At 35.6% G+C, this 25,313-nt stretch overlaps 1 protein-coding gene across 1 annotated transcript in view; it reads left to right on the top strand.

Annotated features, from left to right (window-relative positions):
* The window catches only part of LOC110095458 (tRNA ligase 1), a 93,160-nt gene extending 71,229 nt beyond the window's left edge, over positions 1-21,931 (top strand). The window contains exons 24-27 of the mRNA XM_020821003.2: positions 4,415-4,495; positions 13,670-13,772; positions 21,063-21,221; positions 21,349-21,931. Of these exons, the coding sequence (XP_020676662.1) occupies positions 4,415-4,495; positions 13,670-13,772; positions 21,063-21,221; positions 21,349-21,741 (736 nt within the window). The 3' untranslated portion in view covers positions 21,742-21,931. The remainder of the gene's footprint in view (positions 1-4,414; positions 4,496-13,669; positions 13,773-21,062; positions 21,222-21,348) is intronic.
* The last annotated feature ends 3,382 nt before the right edge of the window (positions 21,932-25,313 follow it).

The following is a 25,313-nucleotide window of genomic DNA, read 5'->3' as shown; positions in this document are numbered from 1 at the left end:
ATGCAATAAATATTGGACGTCAATGTTAAGAGGACATTTATCGTCGATGTTGAGAGGGCATTGGTTGTTGATGTTGAGAAGGTGGTTGACAAAGATGAGAAGTCAAGTTGTGGGTGTAGAAATTGCTAGCATCGACCATCAAATTTGTATTTAAGATACATGTTTAAAAAAATTCATAAAATATTTAAAATACGTGTCGGGCACATGTGTTCAATTTTTATTTAATATTTTTTAACCGGACACGTTTTCGGCGTGTCCGACATGTGTCGGAGGAGTGTCAGACGCGTGTCGTGTCGGATTCATGTCGAATACTACACGCCTCTTTGAGGAGAAGTGTCGGTGCATCATAGATTCACATGCTATCAATTTTATCCTGTCTATTCATAAGTTACAAATTTAATCCATATTATCACTTTTCTTCAATTTAGTCCATCGACTATACAAAATTGATTCCAAATGGTCATTTAAGGACTAAATTGGGATTAGTTTTGCATAGGTGATGGACTAAATTGAGATCTATTTTGTATCTCAATTTCCATCAATTTCTACCTGAGGGACTATCTGTGATCAATTTTGTTTTGTTGAGGGATTAAATTTGAGAAATGTAATATTTTGGGATTAGATTGACCACCTATAAACAGTTGGAGATTATTTTAAGCTTTTTCTCTATTATGAGATCATCATCATCATCATCATTATAATCACTATCATTAGCTTTATCCCAACTACGTGGGCTTGGGTTTGTGAATCTTCATTTTTCATTTGTTCCTATAGTGTATTGTATAAGGTGTTGATTATGTTGTTCAAAATTGATTTTTAGCGAATTTTATCCTTGTTAGCTAAAGCATACCCCTTCTTTTAAATCCGTTGATGTTAATTTTATCTACTTGTATAATGGTGCAATTTCAGCCATTTGTTATGCATGTTTAAATCACCCATGTCTATTGTAAATTTCTTATTTTTGATAGATGTTACTTAAATAATTTTTCTAATATAATTTTTATAATTTATCTATTCAAGTTCTGCAGTAGCAACAACAACAGCAACAATAACAACAACAATAAGCCTTTGTCCCACTACTTGGGGTCGGCCACATAAATCTTTTTTCTCCATTGTGTTATGTTAAAAGTTAAATTCTCGTTTAAATCTAATAAAGAAAGATTATTTCTAATATTTTCTAACAAAGTCTTTTTAGGTCTACATCTACCTTTCTTAATATAAGTCAAATCTAATACATCTACTTTCCTAATCGGGTCATCGAAAGGCCGTCATTTTATGCCATACATCTATTTTAGCATTCTAGTTACTTCCACATTAGTTATCAATGACTTTTTTGCCATCTAAAACTCGATCTATACAACATTGTTGACCTAAGTACATTTTTAGAAAATTTGTGTTCAAATTTTCATGTTTATATCTTCATTTATATCTCCATTTTATATATAATAGATCTAAGATACTTAAATCTTTCAAACATAAGTATTATTTTATCTTCTAATATTATTGATTGATAATTGTTTCAACAAAAGTTCCTTTCCAATGGAGGAAATTGCTCAATTTAATCCTTTTCTCACTCCATCCAACTTGCCTCACTCCCCTTTCTGAGACTTTCTTGCATTGGCCTAGCTATTCGTCATTCTCTTGCTCGCCCATGAGTGTGCTTGTACTCCATTTGGATCTCCCTAACAAGGAATAGCTCATGTTTTGCATGCCTCGATTTGCTATCATCTTTCCTCATGCCTATGTGCGAGCACACTTGTGCTGGTTTAACGATATGTAGACCCCTCCTTGGTGCTCCTGACAGTAGTTCTTCAAATCTTCTTGCTATGGTTGCAATTTTGTGACCTACTAATGGGCTTTATTGCTTCCATGCATTGACATTAAGCTTATTTCATCTTTGGCATTGGCACTTAAGGTGGCGCTTTTTGCTGCTTCGGTTTGATTTGTCGCTTGTTAATTTTCATTCAACATCTTATGTCAGACGTCATGCTTTCTCGCCTCTGCCAGTTCCAAGTCATTCCGTAGTAACCACTCCAACTATTTAGCAAACTACTCCTATGGCCGCTCCTACTCCTAGGATTCCGACTATGTGAAAATTTCCTCAACTTGTGCTCTTTGCTCACATTTGGACTTGTTAGAGGGTAGAAGGGTTCCTGGTCTTCAACTTACTCCATCCTCTTTATTCCTTATATATTTTCAGCAAGGTCGTGCACCAACTATTCAAGAGTTTCCCTTATCCTATCATAGTAAATTTGCACGCATTTTTTCTGATGATATGATCTTTTTGTGTTGATATCTTTCTTTTCACCTTTGTTAAGCAAGTTTTCTTAGGTCCGCCCAATTTGGAGATTTAGATTCATGGTCGATTTAAGATGAGCATGGAAAATTTTAATTAGGCTTATTGACTCTCACCGCTTTCTCACAAATTAGCGCAAGATACTAATTACTAAAGATTGCTCTCTAGGAGATTCGGTGGTCCCCTTACTTTGATTATTCGAAACAGTATCCTGTTGCTTTAGTTTTGGTTGCCTTCCCCAACTCATGATTTATAATTTCAACCAACTTGACTCTATTTTCACATGTTCAATTTTTTATGAACTGCTTTAAGTGGATGTGTTACAACTATAAGCTATCTAAATCGTTAGCGACTAAGGTCCTGGTTGAAATGGGCATTGCTATCCCTTTGGAGGAGTTTTGAATTGGTTTCACTATTTGGCACTTTTAGCAGAAGGTAGAAATATGAGTACATTCCTTCTTATTTTTTCTCTTGCAAAACTTTTTGCCATAACTTTTCAGCATGTTTTAGGAACGCCCAAAAACTAGGAAAATCCTTTACTAATCAGGTTAGCTAGGAACATTCAATTGATAAAACCGAACCACTAATGTATTGGCTGCAATTCCATCTCTTTTTAGTCTAGTTTGTACACAAAAATTTGAATTAATTTTAGATCCTCTTTGATTTTGAGGTTTCCTTGGTTGTTTGTCCAATGGTGGTGTTCAACACCACATCTGCACACAAGATCATTACTCCAAATCTCTTAATGGAATTTACTTATAATCATCATCCTATTGTTGGGAATGCTGGTATTTCAGATTCTCAATCACACTTGAAATTTTAGTACGGAAGAACTAGTGGATAAAATGTTTCAAATTTGTTATGCCCAGAGGAGCGTGTGTGTGTGTATATATATATATATAGCAATTTATGCTTGTTGCACTCTTTTCATTGATTGTTAATAAAATTTTATTTTAAAAAAAATTTTTGATTTGCAATTTTCAATATCACACTCTAAAATTTTATATCATAAATTCAATATTTGTTTATTACTTTAAATATCTCTATCTTCTAAACATTTTTCTTTATTATCATTTTTTATTTGTTTTAGTCGATATCTCACTAATTAGAATTCTGTCATCAGTAAAAAAACATACATCATGACACCACACTTTGAATAACTAACATATATAAACTCCGATATTGCTTTTGAATGTAATTATATTATAATTGAGAACTTTTTTGTCACTTCACATCTACTTCAAATATTAGTTGTTGCTTTATCATATATATCTTTAGTAATTTTAGCATGCCATTGATATATATATATATATATATATATATGCCTGATTTACTCTCTTCCGTAAGCTTTTTTGTTTGATTCCTAAATTTGATTCATTTATATTTAGCACAATTTGAATAACTTTTTTGATCTTAAATATTGGTATAAAAGTAATATTTCTTCAATCATTTGGGTTCCTCTTACTCTCTAAAATTTTGTTGCCTTATTAATTAAATCACTACAACCCTTAAAACTTTTCAAATCTTAATAGGTATTTTCTTCAGACCTAAAACCTTAATTTTTTGCATCTTTTAGTGCCAAGTCCATTTTTGTATTATTTCATTTATTTGAATTATATAAATGTACCAACTGAAAAAAAAAAATTTAAGGTTGATGAGAAAGTAGTTAGTCTTCTTGTTTGGTAAATCTGCATCTGTTTCAATTTACAGGCATCATGTATCTAAGGACTGAAATTTTAACGTGTAGTGTACCGTTGTGCTATTTACATTGAGTTTGGAACAAAAGCCTTGAAGTCTATTGATTCTTCTAACTTGACTTTACCATGCTTTCCTTCACCTTGGTTTTACAGTACCGTTCAGCTAACAGTAACTGAGCGCATTTCTTTCTTATCTTAAGCAATGTCAAATTCTTCCGTTAATCTCTAATCCTTTGAAAATAAAATCTACGGGGTCAATAAAACTTTTGTATTTGAAGTAATAGTTCCTTTAAAGTAGTGTACCAGAAGGCATCTTTAGTAGAAATGAATATTGCTTCACATGCATGAAGATTTCCGAAGTTTCTTCTATTTTTGCCGGCATCAGCTAATGGAATCAAGCTTGGTTTCTTATTGCTTGCAGGTCACCTCTACCTGATTCTTTGAGGATTATACTTGAGGAAGGGTTAAATCTCTATGGGCTTCACACAAGCAGGCATGGAAGGTATTGATGTGGTCATTTGGTTAAGAATGTTTAATTTTAAAAGGCCGTAAAGTTATAGCCAAGATTTTGCTAGGTACGATTGCTTTTTAGCTTATATGTAAATATAAAAATATGTTTGTTTGATATATAGAGAAAATATTGGGGAGTGCATTGGTCATCCATTAGCAACTGTCTAAAGTATCCAAATCTGTTAATAACAATCTTGGTGTTTGGCTCTACCTTTCATGCTCGCTTAATCACTCTTTGTTTTTGGCTCGCTCACTCACTTTCTCTATCTCATACTAACTCTTGCTTGTCTTTCCCAATTTCCCTCTACGTCTCTCACTTTGTTTCTCCCTATTGACTCTCTCTCTCTCTCTCTCTCTCTCTCTCAGTTTTCCTCTATCTCCTCTACTCTATTTTAGGAACCAGCTTGGTACTCCAAACTTTCGAGCTAGGTCATGAAAAAATTGATATTAGAGTAAAAGTTTAACTTTGCAATTCTAATTACGGTCAAACTTTAAAATGATTAATGAGATTTAACAGGTTTGTTTAGACATTATCTAAACTCTAATTAAGTAATATTTCTATTTCTTAGGCTTATAGATAATCAAGAGGAGGAGATGGAAATACGGGGAAAGGTGGACTACCACCAAATGTTACTATTGATACCAATGTTCTCACTTAGATGATGATAGCACTGATGCAAATGATCCAAGACTTATGGTCTCAACCTAGTGAAAGTAATAATATTGCCTCAATTGACAAATATTTAAAAATGTTATTTTAGGAATTTGAAACAAAAAAAGCCCACGAACTCCCTATTTGCACACTTTTGGTTGTTCGCCTGCTCTGTGTTACTCCCATTATTGGATCTTGGGGAAGGGCTGGATGGTTGAGAGATGGAGGGCAAGAGTAGGTGCGGTTCTTGGAAACTCCAAGGGCAGAACCTGCGGCTGATAGCTGGAGGAAATTTGGGGCTGGCAACTGGAAAATGAAGGCCCATTTGAGGCCTGAAGAAGTTCTTGGAGCTGGAGGATGGCTGTCTGAATCCTGGTAGCTAGCTGCTGGTTTTGGACAGTGGCAAGGGGATAGTGAGAAGGAAGGTGGTTGGGCTGGATGGCTGGAAGGAGTTCTGTAGGCCTTGAATTCTCCAAGACAGACCTGCAGCTAAGAGGGAAGGGGGTAAGAATGTCTCGGATGAGACCTGGAAGAAGGGAGGGAGGTTCTTGGAGACTCTAAGAGGGGCCCCAAAGGGCAACAGCACTTAGAAAAACAATTCACTGAATTGATCCACCAAAATCTGTCTAGTTATCATTTCTAATGCCTTTAAATTGGCAAATTTATTGCAATTTACATAAAACTCCAACTATTCAAAATGCAGAAATAAGACATAAATAACTAAAATAACTCTATTAAAGCACTAATTAATCATTTGGAGGAGATTAATGCTTGATGTCCTGGCAAGACTCTCATTAACGGGTCTCTTTAGTTCTTCGTGGGCTCAAAGTTGGGTAAGCAGCCCGCTAATTTCTTCTCTGCCTTTGTGACTTGGTGCGCGTGTAGGATAACCAACGGTAATTTGAATGGGACATCCTTGACCGTTAGCTTGATATCTATCATTCTCTTCCTCTTGAGAAGGATTTGTGCTCAAATCGGAATCTTTTCCTCATCCACTTGTATGCCCATGATATTATTGATTCCTCAGGGTTGCTTCTATAAGCATGTTGTTTGGGAAGACTGACTCCAGGTATAAAGTCGATTTTGTGCTCAATTCCTCGAATTGGTGGTAGACCGGAAGGTGTCTCTTCAGGGAACACGCCTCCATAATCTTGCAAAAGATAAATAATGTTGCTCGGAAGATTTCTAGCCAAATTGTTAGTGCACAAATAAGTTTCTTTATACATAAGCAATACGAGGGATTGTCGGAGGTATAAGGCTTGTTTGCTTTCACTTGTATTGGCAAGAATGGATGATTTTTCTTCATGCTTTTATTTCAAAGCTGAAGTGAATTCCCTTTTTTTGCTATCATGTTCTTGTTTGACCTTCAATTGATCCTTAGCAACTTGTTGAAGAGTTAATGGCACAAGAGCAATAGGTCGTTGGTTAAGCATAAATGAATATTTATTAGAAGAATCATCATGCAAATTTTTTCTATCAAATTGCCATGGACGACCTAGAAGTATATGTCCTGTTTGCATAGGAACGACATCGCATTAATCTTTATCTTCATATTTTCCAATTTTAAAAGCAACTAACACTTGTTTATTTACCTTAACTTCTTCACTGTCACTTAACCATTGCAATTTATATGGTTTAGGATGTTTAAGTGTGGATAAACCCAATTTTGTGACCATCGTAGTGCTAACTACATTAGTACAACTATCATCCTCAATAATTAAATTACATACCTTATCCTTGATAAAGCACCTTGTGTAGAAAAGGTTTTTCTTGTTGTTTCCTCCATTGCTTTGGTTTGCACATTAAGAGCTCTTCTTGCCACCAACAAATCTCCTTGGACAACAAATTCCTTCTCGCCTTCTAGCAGTTCAACAGGATTTAGTTCTGTGTTCATTTTCTTCGCCGGTCTCCACTTCTCCATCGTTCTCATTACCATGAGACGCTTGCTTGGACATTGACTAGCAATTTGGCCCCTGCCTTGACATTTAAAACATTTTATATCATGGTTACGAAACACAAAAGGTTTAGTTTTACCTTTAGGATGATGTGGTCTATTTATGTCTTTGTTGTGCTCAAATTGAGGCTTGAAGTGTAGAGGCTTCTGTAGTCAAGCTTCTTTTCTAAGAATGTTGGAAACTTATCTGAGAGTGCAAGTGAGGAAGGTGCATTTGATTTTTCAAGAGATAACAGGAGTCATTTCAGTTTATCAATATCTTCTTTATTGAGTTCACCGAGGCTGGACTGTGCTTCTAGGTTGGGCTGACTTGTTGTGTTGTTGGCGTGCGATGTGCTCCTTATTTCACTTTTTTGATTCCACTCCTTATGATATAGACAAAGGGGGGTCAAACCAAACCCAAAAAAATTTGGTTTTGACTTCCCTTGAGCTTGCTAGCTCATTAATTTTTGAGTTGAGATTTAGCTCATTATGAGCTAGTTTTTAGTTCATTTATTGAACTAAGAGTTAGCTCATTATGAGCTATGTTTTTAGTTCATTTATTAATTATTATTATGTGAACTTGTCTCTTCCTTTTCCCCCTTTTCTTTTCCCGTGCAATGCCCCTTGGATTTTCGGCTGGCTCTTGGGTTCACGTGTCTTGGCTCCTTGGTTTCCACGGCTACCTCCTTGGTTCCCACGGCTGCCTCCTTGGTTCTTGCGGCTGCCTCTTCGGGTTCCGCCTGGGCTGTTTTCCCATGGCTGTTGGGGGCTTTTTCCATGGCTTTGGTGCTTTGTTTCTTGTGCAGAATTAGAGAATATTATTAGGTGGCTGTTGGCTTTTCATTTCCCTCGTTTATTTAAGAATTTGAAGAGTTTGGGGCTGTTTGTATTCCCCTCTCTTGTCTATAAATATAAGATGTTTTGTGGCTATTTTATGTATGTGATGTGAGTAATTTTTGGATAGAACCTGTGGGTTTCTTCGTGAAAAAGTTTGCGAGCTTGTTCCATTCTCCTTCTCCTCTAGGAAAGCTTGCGAGCTTCTCCTATTTCTTCTCGGGTTTCTAACCTCTTTCGTCTCTCCGCAAGTTTCATTCCACCTGTATCCTTCTTCGCTTGGAAAGCAAGTTTAGGTGTTTTTGTTTGTGTCGTTTGTAAGAGTCAAGTTTGTAAGTGTCCAAGTTGTAATAGTCTTTTATCTTATAAAAAGTTTGTAAGCCTTTTATATATTAAAGTGAAGTTATTTGTGATTTATTTGTATCCTTTTGAGCATTTTGTGTCTTTATTTTATCTAGGAAGTCATGTTTTTTGTGATAAAAAATTTGGGTCCCTCTCCCAAATTTTTGATTGCATCACCTTATTGGAGGGTTTTCCATGTATTTTCTAGCACGCTTTTTTTGTCTTGACTTCTTACAATAACTGCACCAAAGTGAATCTTTGTCTTTGAATTTTGAAGAGTCTTTACCTTTCTACTTCCATGATGATTCTCTATTCATCACCATTGTTGAACTTTCAACAACCTTTGGTTCTAACATTACTCCTATCGGCTTTCTTCTGTGTGGATGAGAGCAATGGTTTCATTAAGTGATGACGCCTTCTCTTTATTGAGGATTTGGACTCTGACCCGATCAAATTCTGCATTTAGTTCTGTAAGAAAATCATAAACTCTATCTTTTTCTATAAAGATCTTTAGGATCAGACATCTGGTTTCTATGCCTCTGTAGTGATCAAGTTTTTGTCATAAGTTTTGTAGAAGGGTGGCATACTCCGTCACAGTCTTGCTTCCTTGCTTTGTGCTTCCTACTTTGACTTTAATTTCAAAGATTTAAGCCGCATCCCGAGCTTTGGAGAAGGTCTGTCTGGCAGCAATCCCATATTTCCTTTGCAGTGGAAAGGAACATAAATGTATCGCTAATTTCTAGAGTTATGGAATTCCACAACCATGATATAATCATAGAGTCTGCTTCATCCCATGTCCAAAATTTAGGATCTCCTTTTGGCCCTCCTCCGAGAAGGTGGTGTATTTTTCCTTTCCCCTTTAAATAGGTCTTCACAAATTGAGATCACTTTAAATAGTTCTTCCTATTTAGGCGATAGGAAGGTTGCATGCTTTGGATGTCACCTCATCCTTGGTGCACCATAGACTCCTCAATTTGGTCAATTCTCTGTGAAGAATTAATTTCTGACATTATGGTGTCGAATTAAGGTTATATTTATAACCTTGGATAGCAATGAAGGCTTCCCAAGAAAAAATTCTTTGATATACTTGTAGGGCGAATCTAACCGGGCGAAGTATTTGGATCGAGTAGCTAGGGTATGCATGGAGGCTCCGCGAGAGCTGGGTGGGCGAAGTCTTGCGGTCAGATTTTCCAGGAGGGACCAGGCTACTGCGTGCGAGTCTTCCGGATGGCAGAAGATCTCCCATATGTTCGCAGGGGGAAAGCAGCTACTGTTGGCAGCGTCTGGCTTCGGCAAAGCTCCTCTTTAGCATCTGTCGACAAAGCTTCACTCTTTGGGGCTTTGTCTGTGGCGTCCGTCTTCGGCAAGGCTCCGTCCGACATCTATAGGCAAAGCTCTGTTCTTCGTGGCTCTGTCTACAGCGTCCGTTTTCGGCAAGGCTCAGTTCGGCGGTAGGCTTCTGGTTTCTTCTTCTTTCTCCTCCTCCGACTATCTACGATCGCTCTTCACCGGCAATGAAGGTTCTTGGCTCTGATACCATATCGATTTGAGAGGTATGGGAGGGAAAAGCATAACTTTATTATACAACATACTCTCTATTTATACATCTATACAAGAGGTCTAATTAGGCATCTTGGCCTCAAAACCTTTGTAAGTCATACTTTCTAAGCAAAACAACCTTCCCCACTTTTCATATGCATTGAGATTGGATTTCATGATTTTAAAAGCGGATGGGTTTAATCGGTAGCTTTTTTCAGGTAGAGCAATAAATCCAGAGTTGGGCTAGCTATGCCTCAGGTGAGGTGTAGTTTATAAGTCTCTTTGCACTCCGTTAGACTTAGGATCAAGGCACTACCCTTCAGTAATCATCACCTTAGCTTTAGGGTCTGAGGTTGTTGTTGATTTCAGTTACTTCATAAGCCCTCACCTTCGAGCATTTTCTCCAGCATGTGTTGTTGGAATGCAAGCCCCAACATTCTAAATTAAAATGTTTACTTAAATAAAAATTTGATTTTAAAATATAAAGCTCAATATAGGATAGTCGGAGCACTTTTGAGCTTCCTCAGAATTAAGTGCTCCTACATTTCCTTCATTTTGGCTCTCATTCTAAAAATATGATTAAAGTTGATCCATTCATCCTTGAAATGCCTAAAGATCAAATTTTTAATTAAGAATTTCATGAATTTTAAAATGAAATATTAGCCAATATTTTGATGACTCTAAGAAAAAAAGAAATCTCTAGTTTAATAAAAAAAATTCTCAAATAACAAATACTTGTGGTGAGGACATCAGATCATAGAGGGTTTATCAGAGACATGGTCATTAATCTACTGCCACGATTGAGTCATTGTATTTTTGATTTGTTTTATGTATTTTCGTATTTATGATGTCGTATTGTATTTGTTTTATTAGTTTCCCGTTGTACCCTTTTATTAAGGGATGCCGTATGTAAGCCTTAGGGACATTGTCATCCTTTATGTTTGAGTCATTGTAAGAGGCTATTAATAGCCCCCTTGTTCTTCTTTGCAAGTTAATGAATGAATGATTAATTGAAAACTTTGTTTCTCTTTGTTTGAATTCTCATGAGAGATTGAGATTGGAGTGAGAGCCCTAGGAGAGGGAGAATTGCGCAACACCCACCAACCTTAACAAGTCGGGTTTGTGGTTTTTTCTTATTTATCTCTTCCCTTCAACCTCCCACCACCACCACCAGCCATCTTCACCCCAGCCAACCCTACACACGCTCACCCTCCACCTTTCTCCAACCACCACAAACCATTTATCCATTGGCTTCACCAAATCCCCTCCCTCCTCCAAGAATTCCCCACGGCCCAACCTAGCCGCTGGTCCCCTCTCACCTCTTCCACGTCCCTCAATGCGAATGCCTCCCGAATACTTTCCATAACCATCCGCTCTTAATTTAGGGAGGTCTAATTTCAAAATTCAAAATTATTTGAGTTTGAAATTCTTTCCTAATTTAAGAAACCTGTTTTAGGAAAGTTAATTAATTAAGTCCTTTTTAAATTTTCAAATTAATGAGGATTAATATTTATTTCCTAAATCCTAAATCCTAAATTAAGCAACCCCAAATCCCCTCCCCAATCTCGTCCTTTGCCATTAAGCCGTCGGCCCTTCTAATAAATCCCAAAGGGATTTATTTCCTAAAACCTTCTAACCCCTCTTGGAAACAATTCTAAATCTCATCCCCACCTCCTTTAGCCAAAATCCCCTAAGCCCACCTATTTAATTTATTTCCAAAAGGGAATATCTCCTTTTGGAATTAAATTAATGCCCTCCCAACCCTTGCCGCCGCCCCTCCTCTCTCTCATTCCCTTTTGGAATTGTTTTCAAATTTCAAATCCCTTCCTAGATAAAATCTGAAATTAATTTCAGGTTTTAAGCTCTTCCCTCTTTCAAGTCTAAAACAAACTCCCTATTCTCCCTCCTCCCTTGGTCGGCCACTTTCCATCATCTCCACGTCAAGTTGAAGAGAAACTTCTTTCTCTTCAACGGAGTTCAAGATTACTAGCAATCTTTAGAAGAAATCGTCATCTAGCATTCATGAATGGCCGATCCCGAAACTGACTACGAACTTGCCTACGTCGAACACGGCTTACTGCACATTCTCCATTCAACATTCTTTGACGTCAACCCGAGGATCGTCCATACGGTTGAGGACTACATAGAACGCATCTTGGACATCTTGGTTGAAGCTATTGAAGAGCAACTTGAGATCGTCGATTGGAGGATTCCAACCGATCCTTGACGAAGGTTTTCTAATTTTCCTTTTTTTGTATTTCTTAAGTCTAATCCTTTCTTGTGCTTTGATTGTAGCCATCAAGGACACGTTTGCCCGATTCTGCCGAGCTTAGTAAACGTAGGGAATTGAGTGCACTTCTTTGTTTTCTAAATCTTATTGTTAGATTAGGGATTTTTGTTAAAAGCTACTACTTTGCATAATATTATTTTCCTACGATATTTTGAGGGCTCAAATCTCTTGATATGCAACTTAGCCTAAACGAAAGTGGTCGCTCGTACATTTTGATTCATCGTGTTATTTGCTAATAGTTCTATTTGTTATTCCTCTAATCAATAAGTTGTGCAAGCTCTTAATAAAACATTGCAAGCATTGTAGTCCTACATCAACTTGAGATGTAATTAATTATAAGGGCTTGCCCCTTTGGGTTATCTGTATCCCAGAATAAAATAAATTCTATTCAACCAAATATTAAATGAAGAAAAATCTCTGTTAAAATTAAAATTATAAATTTTGCTATTGAGTTCATAAGAAAATAGTATTTTTAACCTTTGGGATAATATATTATTTCATATGTCGTGCTCGCTCACAAATTATGCAATCCATTGAGGATGACAAAATTTTTCTAATAGGTTTGAGGTACTACCCCTCAGTAGTCCTCACCTTAGTTCTAGGGTCTGAGGCTGTTGTTGATTTCAATCACTTCATAAGTCATCACCTTCTGGACATTTCCTCCAATATATGTTGCTCGAATATAAGCCCCAACATTCTAAATTAAATTTGTCAACTTAAACAAAATTTGATTTAAAAATATAAAGCCCAACATAAAATAGTTTGAGTGCCTTTGATTTTCTCATAATCAAGTACTTCTATGTTTCATTCATTTGGCTTCCATTCCAAATTTAATTTTAAGTTTATCATTCCTCCTTTGAAATTCACAAAGACCAAATCTTTGAACAATAATTTCACAAATTTCAAACATGAATATATTAGACAATATTTTTATGACTCTAAAAAAAATGAACTGAAAATAAACTCTCAAAAAGGGTTGGGCACAAATTTTTGGAGCCCACTACAAGAAGCTATGGAATTTACTGATATTGATAAAGTTATTATTTCTATTTAAGATTAAACTTGCTAGTGTTATTATTACATTGTAGTTTAGTTTGTTGTCAATAAATATTGAGCTGGAATGTCTTGCTTTAGTACATTAGATATGCATTCTGTATGGTTAGTCATTTATGCGCAATGGATTTAGGTTAAAAAGTGTTTTGCTATTGTAAGTATTAAGAGGTAACAATGTTAGGTTTATCTAAGGGTGATATTGGGGTGAATAGTTTAGGCTGTACAATTACCACCAAGGATAGTATGCAAATTTCTTGAACAAAATTTTATGTTGGAAGATAGTAAAGACCTCTTATTTTTTTTAATTAAATGCAATTTTGACCCTGGTCGGAGGCAAGATTAACCAAAACTGTATTTAATTTTATTATTTTCTTAACTGGTCTTAAAAAATTCTATAGTTCAGCCTGATTGCTACAGTTAGTATTTTGTATTGCACACTGATTACTGTTTTTTTTTCCTTAACAAGTCATAAGGTGAGGCTGGTTGTCTTTGTTTTCTTACACCGAACTACTTGACTTAGGGCGGAACCGAACAAAGGCTCATATGCGAAGGAGTGGGTGCAATGGGAGAAGCGTCTACGAGAGGTCTTGTTGAGAAATTCTGATTATCTCAACTCTATCCAGGTAGGCTAATGATTAGGAGCCTTAATCTTTTAGCATGGTAGTGAGATTAGTGTATTCTGGCAATTGCTGATTTGCTGCATATTTATTTTTTTAATAGGTGATTATCTCAACTGCTTAATTTTTTTGCAAAATGGTGGGAACATTTTTATTGAAGGCTTCCCTCCCAATCCCTGCTCACGTTATTGTTTTTGGTTAAAAAAAAAAAAGCTTTTTGAAAATGAGCCTTTACTATGGAAACTGGTTTTATTCTTTTTATTGTTGGAAATTCTTTTGTAGTACAATATGTATTGTCAATACATTAGTCGGAAGTTTGAGGAGGAAATCAACGGTATTGGCCAGTGACAGTTGTTATATAGGTATTATAATTTAGATCATTAGAAATTTTTGTAGAGAAAAACAAGTACTGTCAACACATTGGTTGGAAATATGAGGAAAGCAGTATGAATGGTTTTAGATGATGTAGATGTGTATCATTTTATATATGAATTATAATTTAGATCAAAGATGCATGTCATGCTTGTATGATTTGATGATTGAGATTGATATTATGTTACGTACGGAATAGAAATTAGTTCGTCAAGCCTATTGTCCATGATGTAAGTTGTTTTAGGGTCAAGGGTTCACAAATACAAATTTAAGATGAGCTGATCAAAGAAAAATAAAAACGACCACAGGTCGTGGATTACCAACTTTGGATTTCAGCAAATGTTAAGCCACATTTGATGCAAAATTAGATAACATATTTTATTTATTTCTTACTATAATTTAATGGTAGAGAAAACTTTAATTCCATCATTAGAGTTTTTCTGCTTGGAAAAAGAGGATGTTCAACAGAGCTCTTGTATTAATATTACTCACAACATGGGATAGTGAAAAGGAAACTAGGCACCTAAAGATTGCTCGAAGAATCATTTTCAGAAATTGATGCAACCAAAGGCTCCCAAAACAAGTGGGAGACCCTTGGTCACAAAAAGAAACAAAAACACTCTTCCTTATAACTTGAAATAACAAAATACAACAATTTTATAACATAAAAATGACGATTACAATCTTAAAATAAAAACTCCTAAACTTGCATTGCTTTATTGATAAGAAAGATACATATGAGGTGAACACTTGCGGAGAGAAGAAAGAGGTAAGAAGCCGAGACGAAGGAGAGGACAAGCTCGCAAGTTTTCCTGGAGGAAGACGAATGAAAAGGCATAGCTAGCAAGCTATCATAAAAACCCTCATGTTTAGCTCCAAAAATTATCACCAAAAGTATCTCTTTTTTATTACAAAACATCAAATATATATATATATATATATATAGGGGAAATAGGGCAGCCAAACAGCCCAAAATATCCTCATTTAAACCAATTAAAAAGGGAAAAACAGAAGGCCAAGGGGTTGTCCAGGAACAACACCCAAAGAGTCACACAGAAAATCAAAAAAGGCAACCAAGGGTAGGGCTGCAAGAGAACCAAACGTTTGACGAGCTACTCGTTGTTCGGTTCGATCAAAGCTCATTTGAGATCGTTTAATTAACTAAACAAACAAACTTGAACAATATTTTAAATACTCGATTCTTAAATAAACAAACTTGAACACTAATGTGTTCGGCTCATTTATGTTCGCGAACAACATCATTTGAAGTTCGTGAACAAGCTCGACATTAAGCTCGATAAGAAGCTCGATAAAAGCTTGATTCGTGTTCGATTTTGAACTCGTGAATAAGCTAGATACAGGGAACCGGAACAGACAACCCAGGGAACCGAAATGGGCAGCCCAGGGAACCGAAACAGGTAGCTAGGGGAACCAGAACAGGCATCCAAAGGGGGGGAACTGGGGAAGGAACCAGCCACGGGATGGAGCCAAGGGGACGAACCGAAGAGCCACAAAGGGGAAACCAAAGGGCCAAATATAGGGGGATGAACCCCCCCCCCAATCAGAAACATTGTTCCAATATTTTTAGAGGGAGACTGTCTTTATTGGTATTTATCTCACTAATCACAAGCCATTAAGAATTTGAAGTTTAAAACTCTCACCAAATTTACTCAAGTCTGTCACATGACCTAACTCATTTCAATTCTTCTTTCATATCAAACCAACAAGCTTGATCCCAAAAGCTGCAAAATTCTTCTTCTTTTTTTTTTGGCTACTCTCCTTATTAATAAGAGTACAAATGTTATTCTCACAGCCCTCAAAAAATTTATAGCATCATAGTTGTAAGATTATTTGAGAATCAAGCTTTTAACCACAAAATTCTTATTCAATGGAAGAACTTCAACTCACTCCATGAATATCAATTTTCTAGCAAAAAAATATTGGATCTTTGTATTCTTGCCATTAACTCTTACTCCATTCCTATCACCTTTGATGTAGGCAAGGGGGTGGTCAAAACAAGTTGAGTTTAAATTTTGGTGAGCTTCTAAAATCTGCTCATTAATGAGCTTCTTCTACTTATGTTTCAGCTCATAAATGCTTTCCTACTACTTAATTTAGCTCATAAATTATCTTTATTTGGTTCATTTTGTCTCTTTGATTTCTTCACTTGCCTCTGCTCCTCCCCTTGTCTATTTGTTTTCTTGTGCTGGCTGTTTTCCCGTGCCTTTGTCCTTTGGATTCCCGTGGATGACTGTTCGGTTTCCTGTGCTGGGTGGCTTTCCTGTGCCTTGGCCCTTTGGTTCCCATGGTTGGCTGCTGGTTTCCTGTGCTGGGAAGAATTCCCGTGCCTTTGCCCCTTTGGTTTCACGGTTGGCTCCTCGGTTCCGTGGATGATTGTTCGGTTCTGCGGTTCCGGCTTGGTTCCGTGCTGGGCTGCTCGGTTTTTGCGGTTCCCTGCTTGGTTTCGTGGACTTCCTTCTCTGTTTTTGCTGTAACGTTTGGGAATTGTTTTGTGGTTGTTGGCCATTAATTTCCCTCTTTTTATTTAAGGTATTTAATGAGTTTTAGGTGGCTGTTTGGCTTCCCTTATATACCTATATATAGGAGATATTTGTGGATGTTTTAAGTTTAGTTAAGAGAGTGAAGAATGTTATTTTTGGAATGGAAAAACTAAAGGTTTTTCTTGGAAAAGCTTGAGAGCTTTGTCCATTACTTCTGCTCTTTGAGAAAGCTTGCGAGCTTGTCTCCCTTCCGTCTCAGCTTCTAATCTCTTTCGTCTCTCCGCAAGTTTCATTCCATCAGTATCCTTCTTCTCAAAGCAACGATTGGCAAGCAACTTTAGGTGTTTTTATGTTTCCAAGTTTGTAAGGTGTTTATGTCAAAGTTTGTGTTGTTTGTAAGGCCTTTTATAATGTTAAAGTTGTGTTTTGTTTTGTGCAAGTGTTGTTGCTTTATCTTATGTAATTTTTGTAATGTTTTGAGTATCTTTTAAGTTATAGGAAGAGCATCATTTGCTTGCAAAAATTTGGGGCCCTCTCCCAAATTTTTGCGTGCATCAAATTTGGTATCAGAGCAAGTTGTGTGTGTCTTGGTGAGTCGTAGTAGTTGTTGTGTAAGTCTGTGGTGTCAAGTAATTTAAATTTTGTTGAGTCTTTTAGAAAAATGGAAAGGACAAAAAGATTGATTCGGTCAAAGAAGAAAGCAAACCAGAAGATATTGAAGTCCCTCTTCCGATGGACAGATGGATTCCGACTGAAGGAGATTCAACAGATCCGCTACAAGACAAATTATATAAACTTCAATATCACATGTTCTTATGTGATGAGAAATACGAGAAAAGGAAGAAATATCTTCAAGAACAATTCGAGAAAGAGCAAGAAAAAATTTTGAAGAAATTTGAAGCAAAGATTCAAGAGCTGGATGCACCGTCTTCGCCTCCTCGGAAGAAAGCAAAAGGGAACTCATCGGGAGATGAGTTTTTCAAGTAGGGGAGTATGATGTAGGCAATGGGGTGGTCAAAACAAGTTGAGTTTAAATTTTGGTGAGCTTCTAAAATCAGCTCATTAATGAGCTTCTTCTACTTATGTTTCAGCTCATAAATTATCTTTATTTGGTTCATTTTATCTCTTTGATTTCTTCACTTGCCTCTTCTCCTCCCCTTGTCTATTTTTTTTCTTGTGCTGGCTGTTTTCCCGTGCCTTTGTCCTTTGGATTCCCGTGGATGACTGTTCGGTTTCCTGTGCTGGGTGGCTTTCCCGTGCCTTGGCCCTTTGGTTCCCACGGTTGGCTGTTGGTTTCCTGTGATGGGAAGAATTCCCGTGCCTTTGCCCCTTTGGTTTCACGGTTGGCTCCTCGGTTCCGTGGATGACTGTTCGGTTCTGCGGTTCCCTGCTTCTGCTTGGTTCCGTTCTGGGCTGCTCGGTTTTTGCAGTTCCCTGCTTGGTTCCGTGGACTTCCTTCTCTGTTTTTGTTGTAACGTTTGGGAATTGTTTTGTGGTTGTTGGCCATTCATTTCCCTCTTTTTATTTAAGGTATTTAATGAGTTTTAGGTGGTTGTTTGGCTTCCCTTATATACCTATATATAGGAGATATTTGTGGATGTTTTAAGTTTAGTTAAGAGAGTGAAGAATGTTATTTTTGGAATGGAAAAACTGAAGGTTTTTCTTGGAAAAGCTTGAGAGCTTTGTCCACTACTTCTGCTCTTTGAGAAAGCTTGCGAGCTTGTCTCTCTTCCGTCTCGGCTTCTAATCTCTTTCGTCTCTCCTCAAGTTTCATTCCACCAGTATCCTTCTTCTCAAAGCAATGATTGGCAAGCAACTTTAGGTGTTTTTATGTTTCCAAGTTTGTAAGGTGTTTATGTTAAAGTTTATGTGTCGTTTGTAAGGCCTTTTATAATATTAAAGTTGTGTTTTGTTTTGTGCAATTGTTGTTGCTTTATCTTATGTAATTTTTGTAATGTTTTGAGTATCTTTTAAGTTATAGGAAGAGTATCATTTGCTTGCAAAAATTTTGGGCCCTCTCCCAAATTTTTGCGTGCATCAACCTTATATATTAAAAGAACTTTGAATCTTCCCAAAAACACAGCAACGAGAAAGGTATGAAGGAATTGTCTATGCATGACTAAATGAAATTTCAATTGAAAAGGTAAACCAAAGCATTTTGCAGGACATAATCTAGAGTCTCCGCTAAATCTTAAATCTACTTCGCTTCATAAGATAATGTTGATTCTTATGATAATCTGGACATTTCTATTGCTCACAGAAAAACTGCAAGGACTTTCACAAAATATCTGAACTCTTTGTTGCTTATGATAGATTATATTTTCATACGTTCAGTCATATCTTTTTAGCATTGAAATGCCAAACAATATTCAAGAAGCTTTAGAGATGCTTTAATGGAGAGAAGCATTCATAAAGAAATCCAGATCTTTAAAAGAAATGATAGACAAAAAATTTACAACTCTACTGAATGGGAAGAAATTTGTAGGATGCTAATGAGTTCAAATTAAAATATAAGGTAGACCGTAGATGTATTGAATGGTACAAGGCTAGATTAGGTTCACTCAAATCTATGAAATTGATTATGAGGAAGTAGCGAACATTAATGTTGTTTGAGTTATATTTTTTTTATCCAGTTGTAAATCTGGATTGGCCACTTCATCTAATGATGAAAAAAAATTTTCAGCCGACAACAACTAACAGTATCTTCAGCTGTTACTTTCAGCATTTTCAGCGGACAACAACTTAAATAATTTCTTTTCCCTTAACTAAAATCATTCTCTTGCTTACGTTATCCTCCATAGCATCCTAACTACACCAGCTCCAGCAATCCCTCACAGCATCCCAAGCTTCTGCTTACAGCCAGTCTTTCTAACTCTAGAGAACAGAGAAATGATGGGTGGGGAAAGGAAGGAAAAATAATGCTAGTGCTTAAATCTAATTATTTTTTAATACACTAACATTTCCACTGACTCAATCCTTTTTATACCAGCCATAAGATTCCCATTAGTTGTTGAATGCACGCTAAGTGGGATTTCTAGAAATTGTAATCTGAAATTAATTAACTATTACTTAGTTTTAAATTAATTGTACTTAAATTTATGCTTATATTTGTTTTGAGTATTTTGGGTATTATAGTATACTAGATACTACACAGTCATATTACGGACAAATAATCTATTGTAAAAATATATTTGTCTCAAAGTTCTCTTTCCACAATCATGTTTATATGTTGAGCTCTTGGCATGCGGATCTGCACTTGGCCGAGCTCAGACTTGCATGATGTTGCGGATTCATATATCTGCTTTGTCTTGGCATTCTCGCAACTTTGGGCATGCTTTGTTCTACTTACTCAGGTGACCTATTTCATTGACGCCTTGTGGCATCTGCATTTGGCTCATGTGCTAGGTCCCTCCTGTACTTAGTGTTGTGGTGTTGCTGTCTCGAGCTTCTTTCCAGTCTTTTGTGAATTTCTATTTTTCTTGCCATCTTTAACGTCATACTCAGTCACTTCCTTTGCCTTTGGATGGCGCTACTAATTATTTTAGCTTCCAATTTAGATCCTTCTATTCTTGCTATTAGTTTTTCAATGGATTGCACCTGTCTCCCACAATGGCTACCCAATGGGTTTTGAATGAACTTCCAATTTGGTCACCATCGCCTATCGCGATGAATCCTTGCTTCATAGAGGCCCTTCTTCTTGCTTATTGACCATAGGAGCCTGTGCCTCTTGCTGCCCTCCTTCCTCATTCCTTTGCAAATGTTATTGGTTGAATGATAGAGTTTATTCCTCCTCATCTTACAGTCATTTTTCATTAATTTTTTTTATCAAGATTCAATATCACCTTTTCATAAGCATCCATTCATTTATCAATACAACTTGCTCTCATCTTTACTAAAGTGCTCTCGCAGCTTATTAGGCCTCTTTGTTTTTCTATTGTTAACAAACTCTCTTGTTGGGTCACCCCGACTTGTAGATGATTGACAAATTTATGTTTGATTTGTTGGAGACTACTGTATTTGGTTCATTTGCCACTGTCATATTATTATTAGACCATCTTCAAAAGCATATTACACCAGGCTTTTATTTAGACAGTATTTGATTTCAAATAAATTCATCCAGAAATATAATGGCATTCTTTTTTTAATGAACAAAAGCAGTACATTATTTATTTTTGCATTAATTCATGAACATATAGTTAGCCAAAATTAATAACACATCTTGTATGCATATAATGTGATTAATGACCATCATAGAATTATTGCAATTAAAAAACTATGATTAGCCAAATCACCTACTTAAAAGCAAAATCTGCGGAACAGATCCAAAAAAAGCCATTTGTCTTGTCACTCCATTTAATCTCTTAAGTTTTGATGAGGATTTAGCTCGTGTTGCTTTAATGAATTTTTAATTTCAATCTTCCAGGTTCCGTTTGACATAGCTGTCAAGCAAGTCATTGAACAACTCAAAGATGTCATAAAAGGGGGAATTAGAACACCAGAATCTGAGAAGAGGAGATTTGGCAACCTTGTTTTTGCAGCTGTCACACTCCCTGTACTTGAGATTAGAACTCTGTTAGAGAAGGTATAGCAATGCTTATTAGCTTAAGATTCATACTATTAGATATCTATTTGAACTCCTACATATATTTTTCAGAATATCATTATATGTTATGGTAAAAGTAATGTTAATTCATAAAAACTATTTTCAGTTGGCTGAGAAAGAATCTGAAGTCCAAGTATTCCTTAAAGACAAAGAATTGGAGAATAATCTAACTAAGGCTCATGTGACCTTGGCTCACAAAAGGAGCCATGGGGTGACATCTGTTGCTAGTTATGGTGCTTACCAGCAACAGAAAGTTCCGATAGAGTTCACCGCATTGCTATTCTCCGATAACCTGGCGGCGCTCGAAGCGCGAATAGGATCCATCAACGGCGAAAAGATAAGCTCTAAAAATGAATGGCCTCATGCTACAATTTGGACTGGAGCTGGAGCCTCCGCTAAGGATGCAAATGCATTACCACAATTACATTCTGAAGGCAAAGCAGTGAGGATAGAAATTGATCCACCTTTTACAGTGGATGGGGTGGTAAATTTCTATTGAGGTTTCTATTTATGCTCCCTTAACAAAAGGGAGGAGATCTGTAAAACAAATAAAGCAGAAAAATTTTGTAATAAATGCTTATTTAGTTAGAAATAAGTCCCCAGTAATGATCATTAGTGAGGAGAAATTTTTGGTGTGTTCATAGATTTTTTTGTTAAACTAGTTTTACATCAAGAAGCATTAAGATTTATTTTTCATATGTTCTTGAAAAGCAACCAAAGCTCCAGAATGAAAGAAGGGAGCTTAATTCAAATAAAGATTTTGTTTGAGATGGCTTTCTTACTGCCTTTTAAAGCAGCTTTTTAGTAAAAAAAAGAAATTGTACTAAAAATTTTCTTTAAAAATCAATAAGTCATCCTAAATTAAGCCAAAATTTCTAAGATTATTCGCAGCACACTAATCAGTTCGTTAGTCTTTTGAGATTATTGAGAACACTACAAAATTATCTAGGGTGTTCATTATAAGAGTTGATTGCGTGACTTGTGTACTCAAAATTAGGGGTGTGAGTCGAGCTGATTCGTGAGGTGATTCAGATTCAATTTGATAAATACCTCATGAGACGAAGTCAATTAGCTAATGAGCTAAGTTTGAGTCAAGTCTAACTCAACTTGTTAGCTTGTGAGTCAGCTCATTAAAAAATATTAATATAAATTGTATTTAAAATATATTAGTATTCTAAATTTTAAGTACAAATAGTTTAAAATATTAGAAAATTATAGTTCTCTTTTTAATTAAGTGCATTTTTCTTCTTTTAATTTATTATTATTTAATTATAATAATTATTTAAATTATAATTATTTTCTCTATGAATGATTGCTCACGAGCTAACTTTATCTCATACTATTAAATAAATATAAATAGTATATATCTCTTTTATAGCTAGATTTTATTATGTCATATTTTATCATCATATAATAATAATAATAAAAAAGATATAAGGAAATAGAGAGATCCATCATACAAACTTGGCATACTTTCTAAAAGCAGATACAGCATTTTTGGCAATTTCAGGAACGTTCATATTTGATAAAATTACGACTTTTGATGTTGATAAGAGGGCTTCCTTTTTCATGGTTGGCTCATTCATTTTCCACAGGCACACTTCCACACCTGCTCAAAAAAGCGTCAGCATAAATTAAATTATTATTTTTATATAATAAAAATTTAATTTGGCATAAAAATTCTTAAGAAATATTCCAAAATACTCTTCAATTAAAATATTATAAGAGAAATAAATAAGAAGCAATGATCAAAATGGTTTCTCTTCTTTTTTTTTTTTTACAAAGAACAAAAAAGTCTGAATATTTTAAAATTCTCTACTATTAGGTTCCTTATTTTTATGATTTAATACAAATCAATTATTAAGCGTGAAATGTATATTTAATATATGAAATAAAATAATTTTTTTATTTTTAAAAATTTAGCGGCTGTAGTTTAATTGAAGATGAATAAGAATAGTTAAAATTTTTATTTTACTAAGAAAAAAAAAAAAATCATGGGCGACCATCCTGAGATCTTTCTAGTTTCCATATCATTGGCAATCAAAGGGAACAGACTGAGGGCCTTGCTAGCCTCGATGGGGAGTCCCACGTGCGAACACGAGATCGCCGACGAACGCGCTCCGGTGATGGTTTGATGCTGAGATGGACGCCGGCCACCCGCCGGAATCCGGAGGCCACATTGTGCCCCATGCTCGCCAGTGCCTCCGCGATCAAAAGCCGATACGCCGCCAGTGTAGCCTCTTGAACGGCTGCTGCTCAGCCACGGTTAATCAATTCCTACAAAAGAGAGAGAGGAGAGAGAGGTCAGGAGAGAGGAGGAGAGAACGAAGAGAGAGAGAGGAGAGTTAGAGGTAGTTGTATGCTGACCGCTGCAGCAAGTTTGTGTCGTTGACGCGTAGGTAGCCATTGACCTCCACGCCGAGGATAGATTGCGTCGACTGGAAGCCGATGTTTTGGAGGGCGTGCGCGTCCTTTTCCGCTGTATTCGGAGGTTGGCGGTGGCGGATTTGTGTTGGAAATTGTTTATGTTAGGGCGAAGTGCGGCTTGGGCTGTGGTACAGGCGTGCTGGTCCTTCTTGCGGGAATGTGCACCCTCACCTGACATTAGGTCTCGGATGTTTGCCTCTATCCTCGTACCTCCGCCAATATTATAAATGTATAAGCTTGTGACAAACTAATTCGACTGGAATAATTGGCCTATTGACGGCGTAAGATTTTTTGATATGGGAATGTAACATGCAGTACCCTTCAGTATCATGTCTATTTAAATTTGATACTTAAAATATTATATTACATTATTTAATCTTATATTATTTTAATATCAAATACGTAACTCATATTTTATTATTGTCACTCATATATTTTATTTCTACCACTTATATTTAATATGAAAATAAATCATGGATGATATATATGTAATATTAAAATTTCAGATGTTAAATATATAATTAGAATAGTATATGATGATATGAATGTAAATCTTCCTTTTAATTTTGTATATGTAACAAAATATCATCTACAATAAAAACGTATATTATATGACAAAACCCTATTTGCAAATTCATATAAAAAAATGCTCAGTGATCAAAATCTCACAAACCAAAAAATGCCAAAAAACAAAAATATAAAAATGCTTCTTTGCTATAAAAAAGATTATATAAAAAGAATAAAAATTTTATTTAATTAAATGACTCTTAAACAGACATGTTGTCACACATTGAAATCTAAAGTGGATATTTTTTTCTTCTTTTATCTTTTAATTGATTTATTATCTTTATTTTTCTCCCCATAAGATTCAATTTTGATTTACAACCAGATCAATAGAGATCCATAGTTGATTAATTGTATTACAATAAAAAAATATATTAAAGATAATAAATAAGCATCGAAAAATATCATTCATATTACTATAGTAGTCAATATTTACATTATGTATGTAGGGTCCAAAACGATATATGTGATAGCCTTTATACAAAAGAATACACATAAACTAAAGAAAGTGAAAGAGAACTAAATTAATATCATTGCCTAACCTCAAGTTGTAGGCTCCTTATATTTATCAGAAATTACATAAAATCACGTAAAAAGTATAAAAGTCAATAAAAAATTTTTTATAATTGTAAGCAATTATACAGTAATTAATTCAATCATATAATTCAATCATTCCCGTCAATCTATCATTTATACAATAATATCAATATATGTATTCAGTAATTGTAAACAGTAAAAGAAATAAGTGTTCGTAAGCTCAATGTACATACAGTATCAGTATTAGTAAGTAGTATACAAAATCAGTAATCAGTATTATATTATATATTCAAAATAGGGTATCTTGTATCTTGCTCATATACTTATGACTCTCAATCAGTCACCCCTTATAACATTCAATCAGTGTACTTCTTATAGCTCCTCTTGAATCATGTAGATTAGTGGGCCCCAACACTTTATAACTTCTAATTAGTCTTCAACTACTTTTGACTCACAATCAATGAATCAGTGAATCTTGATATTACCACGTGGGGATTATTATATCATATCTACCATATATCAATCAATATGTTTTTTCAGCCA

The sequence above is a fragment of the Dendrobium catenatum genome, unplaced genomic scaffold (assembly GCF_001605985.2).
Source record: "Dendrobium catenatum unplaced genomic scaffold, ASM160598v2 fragScaff_scaffold_370, whole genome shotgun sequence".
Classification (NCBI taxonomy): Eukaryota; Viridiplantae; Streptophyta; class Magnoliopsida; order Asparagales; family Orchidaceae; genus Dendrobium; species Dendrobium catenatum.
This window is presented reverse-complemented; position numbering and strand designations above follow the sequence as displayed.